The following is a 10,000-nucleotide window of genomic DNA, read 5'->3' as shown; positions in this document are numbered from 1 at the left end:
GAAGGCTGGACTCGGTTTCTCCCATCACACTCTGGAAAATACACACAATCTGGTTACAATAGATAAATACTATGCCATAGGATGCAGCAGGGACCGGAAGGTGGTCTGAGCTGGGATTCGAACCACCGACTCTCTGATCACTGGACGACCCACTCTACCAACTGAGCCACAGTGTTACGCTGGGGAAAAGCCGTTTCTCAAAATAAAACACCTTTGAAAGTTAGTTATTCTTTGCGTTTGGCCCGGCAACAAATGGCTCACGGCCCGGTGGGTCGGGACCACCGGTCTAAATCGTTGATGTCTCCATCCCGTCCTGCAGCAAGATCCCAGACACGGACCCCATTTTCATATTTGGTGATTATTTCCTTCTTCAGTTCAACAGTTGTTCTCGCTACTCCCCTCATTTCCTTTCCAGTAGTTTTAGTGCTGCCTTTCTTTGGATTCATGACTACGAGCTAAAGAGAACAGAACAAAAAAAAAACTTTTTTCTTCCGAGAACCTTGTCTTAGTATAAATGACGTGCCAAATATCTATACATTGAACGACTTTAATACAGACGTGACAAAGAAACCAAGCGTTTACCTTGTAAACATAGAGATACTCTCTAAGAAAGGCCCCCTGCTGTGTGGCTGTCTGCCTGCTGTCATTGGTCAGGAGCTGTTTGAAGGCTAGGATGGCATCCTCTGGTTGGTTAAGTGTGAAGGACTGACGACCAATGGTGAAGTTGATATGGTCCTCGGCCAGGGACCAGCCCCTGTCCGTGTACACCTGCATGGCTTGAGAGTAACAACGCAGGGCGTGCCTCCTCTGCATTAAAAGACCATTTAGAGGATAATGACAAAAAGAGCAGTAAATGATGAGCAGCAAGCCAACCTTATCAATACAAAATCAGCCAATCAGGACCCGATAGCTAATATCAGACAGGAGGAAACGCTTGGGAAGCACGCAGAGTACGGCTAGGAAGAAAAAACAACTAAATGTTGCTGCTGAACACAAATAAGCCACTAAAAGGACGGCGTCATTCACTGCTACACGTTAAAGGTGGAACTGAACGATAACAAGCATGTTTGGGTTCAAACCCCGTGATTGGTCCACAGGCGGCGGGTGAGAGCCTCACCTGTCCTGCTTTGCTGAAACGATGACCAGCCAGGATCATATGGAAGGCAAACTTGCGCACCATAGGATTCCGCATATTAATGAAGCAGTGGGCAGCCTGCTCCAACAGCAGAGCACTGCGCAGGTCAGAGTCCTAACAGAGGCACAAATACAAGCATCCAACCTCATTATAAACAGGCAACCAGCACCCATTCCGATCCAACCTCATTATAAACAGGCAACCAGCACCCATTCCGATTCAACCTCATCATAAACAGGCAACAAGCACCCATTCCAATTCAACCTAATCAACAGGCAACAAGCACCCATTCCGATTCAACCTCATCAACAGGCAACAAGCACCCATTCCAATTCAACCTCATTATAAACAGGCAACCAGCACCCATTCCGATTCAACCTCAACAGGCAACAAGCACCTATTCCGATTCAATCTCATCATAAACAGGCAACAAGCACCCATTCAAATCCAACCTCATTATAGACAGGCAACAAGCACCCATTCAAATCCAACCTCATTATAGACAGGCAACAAGCACCCATTCCAATCCAACCTCATCAACAGGCAACAAGCACCCATTCCGATTCAACCTCATTATAAACAGGCAACCAGCACCCATTCCGATCCAACCTCATTATAAACAGGCAACAAGCACCCATTCCGATCCAACCTCATTATAAACAGGCAACAAGCACCCATTCCGATTCAACCTCATTATAAACAGGCAACAAGCACCCATTCCGATTCAACCTCATCATAAACAGGCAACAAGCACCCATCCCAATTCAACTTCATTATAAACAGGCAACAAGCACCCATTCCGATTCAACCTCATTATAAGCAGGCAACAAGCACCCATTCCGATTCAACCTCATTATAAACAGGCAACAAGCACCCATTCCGATTCAACCTCATCATAAACAGGCAACAAGCACCCATTCCAATTCAACCTCACTTTTATTCATTACTAGAATGTTCGAGCGACGCCACAGAAGTGCTCTGTTTAAGAGTTAAATGTTGAAATAAGATGATAAAATAAAAAATAAGGGACTTCCTGGATCCGTTTCTTCACCTTTCATCATTTCTTTTTATGTATTATAGAAGTGTCGGATCAGGATTTGGGTTTCCTCACCTCACTGGTCATCTTGATGAGGAGTGTCGCAGCCTCGGAATATTTGCCCTGACTCTTGAGTATCTCAGCGCTGAGTAAAGCACAGCGTTCAGCCAGCACCATGGTTCTATGGAAGACACGTCAGCATTAAGGCAAAGGAATAACACGAGAAGCCAAACCAACGATAAATATTCAGATTCATCCGTTTCACGTTCTTTCTGTGTGCAAAAAGAAACCTTCACTTTGATGTGGAAAGAGCAAGAAGCAGATTTAATTCCAAACAGCAGACAGGTAAACGGTGTGGTGAAATCATTACTTGCACTCATCTTTGTACTTCTGTATGGCGGTTTCCATGTAATGTGCTGGATACGGTCTGGGAGCTCCTGCTTGCAGAAAAGCTGACACTGCAGCCATCTCCTGCAGAAGATAGGCAGGATGAGGAGAAGTGATGATAAATGATAAAGTCATGAAGACAAGAAGAGGTGATTATTAAAAGCAAGAAGTCAAATACAGAATTCCCCTCGAGAAAGCTCTGGAGTTCGACCCAGCACTGCTCAATCAGCTTCAAGAAAGCTTAAAGTTAATTTGCACATACTACCCACGCTCCAATGATCCAAATAAAATCAGAATATGTTGTTAAAACTGCCAAGATGTATTTGAGGGATGAATACTAGAAAGCCATGGTTCCAATGAGGACATATAGAAAGGTGTGTGTATTCTCACCAGGGCCCCTGCAGCATACAGCATGGCCTGGTCAGACAGGAAGTCTTTTTTTGCAGTGTGGTAACAGCTGTAGGCCAACTCATAATGCTGAACCAGGAAGCACAGGTCAGCCATCTTCCTGATCTGCAGCTCAGGGGCTTCTGGGGGATAGCTGACATCACAGATGTGAAACATCAAGCAGCTGACAGCGGTCACGCATGAATAAAAGTCTCGTGTGTGTTCGGGGGGGGGGGGGGGCTCACAGGAGGCCACAGGTGCTCCTCGGCTCACTGACGCCCTTCTCTGGAACCTTCCCTCCACCGAACCACTTCTTAGTGGCAGTGAACAGAGACCGGCTCAGACCTTTCCTGGAGACCAGCTGTGGACAGAGAGACACTTAAGTGAGTATCTTAGTGTATGCAGTATATACAGCTGTATTTCAATACTCGCCTCCTGTGTATTCAGGTTTGTCGGTGTGGAAACGGAACTTCAAAAGCATCAAGCAATTTATGAATTAGTACAGAAACAATGAAAGCAAATATATTACACGTGTAAAAGAATGAATATTCAAAAACCCCATACTAGCCTGTAATTACTGATAGAGAATCCTGGCTGGACGTCAAAGACGCTTAAATATCACTGTGGAGCTCCTGAATACACATTTGCGTTTTCTGAAGCGAGATTAGAAATTCACCTGGGGAGTAGCGGATTATTATGTCAGCAGGATAACACCAAAACGACTTCTATGAAACTCTACAGGTCTGGACAGACTCCATCAGATTTTGGTGTGGATCTGGATTAAGTGGCAGATGGACTTGGACATGGACGTTCTTCAACATCAACTGTGACCGCTCTGGTAGTACAGTAATTATTTATATGTGGATGTACGTTTACGGGGTTTCACATCTATACTTGTATGGTTCAGATTCAAATCATCTTGAACTACCAGATCCAGACTACAAATCCAGGGAATATGACAAGCCTGACCATAAAAATAAAAAGGTTGATTTGATGAAGGACACGAGAACTATCAGTTCTATCCGGTATCGTCATCTCTGCCGGACACCAAACCAGCCGGCACAAGGGAAGACTGGCTACGCCGACCTCGTTCAGTCACCGAGTCCTCGGAGGACCTCCCATCCGCCGTGTGACTGTTTATTCTACACAAGTCGCATGCAGTGCTTTAAAAAGCAAATATGAAAGTCTGCAGGAATGCTCCTCCCCTTCTTGTTGCTCCCGACTGCAGCAGTGATCAAATCTACCCTTAACCTGACCAAACGGTGGCAACGCTTTCGTTTGTCGTGCTCCAGTCCTACGTTGTGGGAATTACTGAGTTACCAGTAAGTAGAAATACAAGCCTGGCCCATTCTGCCCCTGTGGTCACCAGTACTCCACTGAAAACACGTTCATGTCTGTGTTACACTGCAGCCAACGGGACGGAGGAACCAGCATCCCAGGCGCTCTGATGAGGGACGCCGGCACGGAGACGTTTAGCAAAGTCACTGCCGCTTCCCCTTTCGTGTCAGGAGGGGATTCAGCTGTTCCTCGGACTCCTCCGGGTTCCGTACCTGATCATTGAGCTGCCTGATGTTCTTCTCGATGTGGGGCAGCAGACCTCTGAAGGTGAACTCTTGGATGAACTGCCGGATGTGGTCGTGGTCGTTTAACGTCAAACACGCCCCGTGGCTTCCCGCTGCCGGATTATCACAGCCTTTGAACGGGGGCGGGCTCCCTGGGTTCAGCTGGAGAGGATGGCGTTCCATCCCGTCCGATCCTTCGCCTGGTGAGGAACAGAGACAGCGCACAATGGACGCTGGTCGTTATCAGGAGTTATCGGTTGTCACAGCAACCATGGATTCTGTGAAGAATCAGACACGACGGTAGGAACGTCTCTACGTCCACCCTGAGAGAAGAGGAGTAGCAGCAGCCGTTAAAGCAGGGACGTCTTGGATTGCACTCGCCAAGACTGACCCGTTGTGGCCAGTGACCCAAAGACACTAGATCTACCAAGGACAGAGACGTTTGGGACAGATGAGGTATTTTAGTCCTGAATCTACTTTAGTTTTGTGCAGAAATACACACGTGTTGTATGAATGTTCAAATCTAACGCTCGTCGTGACAACACAAAGATTGTCCACCATTTTGCTGCCGTCAGGGGACGTCCCGTCAACATGGACACCCTGCTGTCCTCCAGCGTAACCAGGACCACCTTGGACATGTCCAGCTACAGAGGCTCGCCCGCCCCTCGCCCTGTTGCCGGTTCACCAGGGGCCGGTTCTGGAGACGCTGACCCAGAAACCCAATCATCACCATCCTGCTAGTAACACAGCAACCTAGGGCCGTGGCGCAGCCGGCAACAAGTGAGCAGGTAACGAGTGTCAGTGGCCATGATGTAACGGCTGACGGGGGCACGGCAACAGGCAACACAAACACGTGATCAACCGTAGATCATTGCCTTACGCTTTATTTAGAGTCCTCCTCTGGGACCCGATCCGTGCTGCCCCCCGAGGGAACTCGGATACCTTTGAGTTCCTTAATGCCCCCTCTTCACACCTGCCATCTTTAGTTGCTCCCGCCTCGTCACCAGCCACCACAATCTGCCCTTGTTCAAGTTCCAACAAATCAAGATCAACCCCCGCCATGCAAAGCGCCCCGCCCCCCCAGAGGCGAGCGCTGTTTGGCGTTTCCCTTACAACGCTTGCTCTGGCGCCGGTGGAGGAACTCACCGACGTGTGCCGACTGGCGGCCGTCCTCTCCAGCGGCACCGATGCTGTTCACAGTTGGGGAGAACTCTTCAGGTACGTCCTGCAACAAGCGTTAGCACGGTCGTGTTCTTAACAGGTGATCTGCGTGGACCACAGGTAACCACGCCGACAGACGCAGCATCCGGAAGTTTATTACCTTTTAAACATTTTAAGACACAACAACCGAATGTGCTAAACAGAACAGATATTTATCACAAGCGTGTCATTCTCAATCCGTCCAATTGTGATGGAGTCCTCCTCTGAAGAGTCTCCCGTTCTTACTTGGCAGTGCAGATTATTCCTGTTCAGGTACTGACTCCACGGGTCTGGAATCTGTTCGTCATCATCAGCTGGGAAGGTACGAGTGTTGGTTTTCAACAGGTAGCAGGCCTGAGAGCCGTATCTCTGCTTCATGTCCTCGTACGCCACGCCGGCCCTGAGCAGCAGGAGAGCAGAACATCAGCCACCGAGAGTCACCTCCAGCAGCGCCGCGGCGTGCCGGCGGTACCTCTGCTCGTCCCCTTCAGCGCCGTCGTGCAGCAGGACGTAGTACTTGAGAGTGTTGGGGATAAACCACTTGGGGTTGGTGTATTCTCCACTGTGCTGAATCCTGTGCTGCTCCTGAGAGAGCCTGAGGAACTGCTCCACAGGGACCGGCTCGGTGGAGGACACGACGAGGAGACCTGCCGGGACGTCAAGGACTATCAGGACGCGCTTCTGGACACGCAGAGACGCCTTTCAGTTATTCATTAGCCACAGCCTCCCTGGGGCAGACGCCGCCTCCCCGGGGCAGACGCCGCCTCCCCGGGGCAGACGCCGCCTCCCCGGGGCAGACGCCGCCTCCCCGGGGCAGACGCCGCCTCCCTGGGGCAGACAGCGCCTCCCTGGGGCGGACACCGCCACCCCGGGGCAGACGCCGCCGCCCCGGGGCAGATACAGTCTGACATCGGCCCTCCTGAACACCACCGACATTCACTTGCTCACAACATTCACACCGGCAATGTGGACAAAGTGTCTTGCCCAAGGACACAACGACAGTGAAAACGTGCCGGAGCCGGGAATCGAACCGCCAACCTCTTGATTATAGGACGAGCCGTTATATTTTCGTTAGCAAGATAGCTCAAACATTTGGACGGATCCTGTGTTACCAGGAACAGATGTTGGTGCTGATCCAGAAGAGATCCTGGATTCTGGGTCCGTTTGAAATTCTCATTAACGTTGACGTCAACAGAGCTTCACAATGTCTTCCCCGATTTCTCGGGACGCAGACACGGCTCAGCCTCGCTCAGACGCGTTCAGACCAGGGCCTGGAAACAAGCCCGTTTCTTTTGGAAGGATACAAGCAAGATGATGATTCAGAAATTCATGATCGGCGGGAGGCGTGGACTGCAGGAAGTTCTCCCTGTAGGTCTCGAACCAGGGCGTCGTTGCTGGAAGACAAAGACAATCAGCCTTTCAGTTTCTGGATCGGTCCCGCATGCAGCGCCGCTTTAAATGCTGCCAACCCTCCAGACATGCCTTTGGTTTAAAATAAATAAACGCAACCTTAATAAATCAAACTTCAAAGTTGAAATTGCTATTTTTGCAGACCAGATTGGTCCCACTCGTCCCTGCAGGACTGGACCTCTGGCATGTCCTGCTGCAGCGTCTCTGCTGGACGGGCCAGTGTAGGAACGCCATCGCTACAATAGCTTAGCTTGCCGCGTTGCTCTAGCTTGCCGCGTTGCCTTAGCTTGCCGCGTTGCCTTAGCTTGCCGCGTTGCCTTAGCTTGCCGCGTTGCCTTAGCTTGCCGCGTTGCCTTAGCTTGCCGCGTTGCCTTAGCTTGCCGCGTTGCTTTAGCTTGCCGCGTTGCTTTAGCTTGCCGCGTTGCTTTAGCTTGCCCTGTTGCTTTAGCTTGCCGCGTAGCTTTAGCTTGCCGCGTTGCTTTAGCTTGCCGCGTTGCTTTAGCTTGCCGCGTTGCTTTAGCTTGCCGCGTTGCTTTAGCTTGCCGCGTAGCTTTAGCTTGCCGCGTTGCTTTAGCTTGCCGCGTTGCTTTAGCTTGCCCTGTTGCTTTAGCTTGCCGCGTAGCTTTAGCTTGCCGCGTTGCTTTAGCTTGCCGCGTTGCTTTAGCTTGCCGCGTTGCTTTAGCTTGCCGCGTAGCTTTAGCTTGCCGCGTTGCTTTAGCTTGCCGCGTTGCTTTAGCTTGCCGCGTAGCTTTAGCTTGCCGCGTTGCTTTAGCTTGCCGCGTTGCTTTAGCTTGCCGCGTTGCTTTAGCTTGCCGCGTTGCTTTAGCTTGCCACGTTGCTTTAGCTTGCCGTGTTGCTGATTGATACGTTTTTGGCCCAACTTCAACTCCCTGACTGATGGAAGGAGAATCCCCCCCCCCACAGGCCACTGTGGGAACAACCTTACCGTTGAAGCTGAGCTCGTAGTTTCCTGCCACGATGGTGCTGGTCACAGCGCCCTCTTGTGGCTGGCAGGATAGCACCACTTGGTGGAGCAGGCTGTCCTCTGCAGCGCTGGGGGCTGCCGCCGGTGAACCGAGGCTGCTCACCACATTATTGACGCAGAGACGCAGGTTTCTCACCACCTGGATTTGGTTGTTGGGGTCCCGGATGTGACCTGGACAGGAAAAGCATTGAGACCCGTCTCAAACACGACGTCTGGATCAGTGCCGCCAACAAGCTCTAGCCCACAGCGACACTTTAAGAGATTCACTTTAGCAGAAATAAAGTAAATCTAAGCGACAGATTCTGACCAAATGTTGAATGTTGAATATGCAGTATGGAATACCTACCGTACTTAAATTTGTGAGTACAAGAATTGCGAGACAGGAAATGTTTTGTTTGTTATTTCTGTCAATTGCTGACAAAAACAACCAAAATACCATAAAAAGAGTGAAGTGGAATACATGCTAATATTAGCATGTCTCATGGAATACATGCTAATATTAGCAATATCCAAGAGGACAGCAGGGATTAGTGTAATAACAGGTTGACCAACCACCAGATTAGACTAATTCCAGACAGTAACAGCAGCAGGCAGCCAGAATGACATAAACCAAGTTACTCCTGTCATCAGGTGACTTCAGGGGGAGGAACATTTATTGGATTACTATTATTGCCGATCATTACTTTGAAAAAAATACAAATTCAGGTAGTCATTCTCCATGGAAAAGGAAAGTTTAGATTTTTCATTTGGCTCTGACGCAGCCACGCCTCTCGGGCTGCAGCATTGTCCCACCCACAGCACCGTCTGATTGGTTACACGCAGAGCCACGGCACGGGTAAAGCAGCCAATCAGAAGTGAGGCTGTGGACAGAAAGCTTTGCGAGAGAAGAAACTCTGGAGAGCACTTTGTTTAAAATGGTTCTAAACCTCACCACTATTAACGTTAGTGTTAGCGCGTTAGCTCGGGGGGAAAGCCGAAAGAACCGAGACGGGCATCGAACCCGAGCGGCACCACCAACCGAGACGGGCATCGAACCCGAGCGGAACCACCAACCGAGACGGGCATCGAACCCGAGCGGCACCACCAACCGAGACGGGCATCGAACCCGAGCGGCACCACCAACCGAGACGGGCATCGAACCCGAGCGGAACCACCAAACGAGACGGGCATCGAACCCGAGCAGAACCACCAACCGAGACGGGCATCGAACCCGAGCGGCACCACCAACCGAGACGGGCATCGAACCCGAGCGGCACCACCAACCGAGACGGGCATCGAACCCGAGCGGAACCACCAACCGAGACGGGCATCGAACCCGAGCGGCACCACCAACCGAGACGGGCATCGAACCCGAGCGGAACCACCAACCGAGACGGGCATCGAACCCGAGCGGAACCACCAACCGAGACGGGCATCAAACCCGAGCGGCACCACCAACCGAGACGGGCATCGAACCCGAGCGGAACCACCAACCGAGACGGGCATCAAACCCGAGCGGAACCACCAACCGAGACGGGCATCGAACCCGAGCGGCACCACCAACCGAGACGGGCATCGAACCCGAGCGGCACCACCAACCGAGACGGGCATCGAACCCGAGCGGCACCACCAACCGAGACGGGCATCGAACCCGAACGGCACCACCAACCGAGACGGGCATCGAACCCGAACGGCACCACCAACCGAGACGGGCATCGAACCCGAGCGGCACCACCAACCGAGACGGGCATCAAACCCGAGCGGAACCACCAACCGAGACGGGCATCGAACCCGAGCGGAACCACCAACCGAGACGGGCATCGAACCCGAGCGGAACCACCAACCGAGACGGGCATCGAACCCGAGCGGAACCGCCAACCGAGACGGGCATCGAACCCGAGCGGAACCACCAACCGAGA

General features: G+C 51.3%; 1 protein-coding gene across 1 annotated transcript in view; it reads right to left on the bottom strand.

Moving 5' to 3' along the window:
• Window positions 1-10,000, bottom strand: part of trappc8 (trafficking protein particle complex subunit 8) — a 22,225-nt gene that overhangs the window by 11,290 nt on the left and 935 nt on the right. Inside the window, exons 2-14 of the mRNA XM_068743216.1 lie at window positions 8,064-8,273; window positions 7,012-7,101; window positions 6,180-6,354; window positions 5,954-6,107; window positions 5,654-5,732; window positions 4,496-4,707; window positions 3,191-3,306; window positions 2,949-3,099; window positions 2,542-2,642; window positions 2,247-2,352; window positions 1,118-1,249; window positions 583-807; window positions 1-31 (exon numbers count right to left, since the gene is read on the bottom strand). The exon at window positions 1-31 is cut by the window's left edge and continues 75 nt beyond it. Of these exons, the coding sequence (XP_068599317.1) occupies window positions 1-31; window positions 583-807; window positions 1,118-1,249; window positions 2,247-2,352; window positions 2,542-2,642; window positions 2,949-3,099; window positions 3,191-3,306; window positions 4,496-4,707; window positions 5,654-5,732; window positions 5,954-6,107; window positions 6,180-6,354; window positions 7,012-7,101; window positions 8,064-8,273 (1,782 nt within the window). The remainder of the gene's footprint in view (window positions 32-582; window positions 808-1,117; window positions 1,250-2,246; window positions 2,353-2,541; window positions 2,643-2,948; window positions 3,100-3,190; window positions 3,307-4,495; window positions 4,708-5,653; window positions 5,733-5,953; window positions 6,108-6,179; window positions 6,355-7,011; window positions 7,102-8,063; window positions 8,274-10,000) is intronic.

The sequence above is a fragment of the Brachionichthys hirsutus genome, chromosome 9, assembly GCF_040956055.1.
Source record: "Brachionichthys hirsutus isolate HB-005 chromosome 9, CSIRO-AGI_Bhir_v1, whole genome shotgun sequence".
NCBI classification, from domain to species: Eukaryota; Metazoa; Chordata; class Actinopteri; order Lophiiformes; family Brachionichthyidae; genus Brachionichthys; species Brachionichthys hirsutus.
Note: the sequence above shows the minus strand (reverse complement) of the source record. Positions and strands in the feature narration are given on the sequence as shown.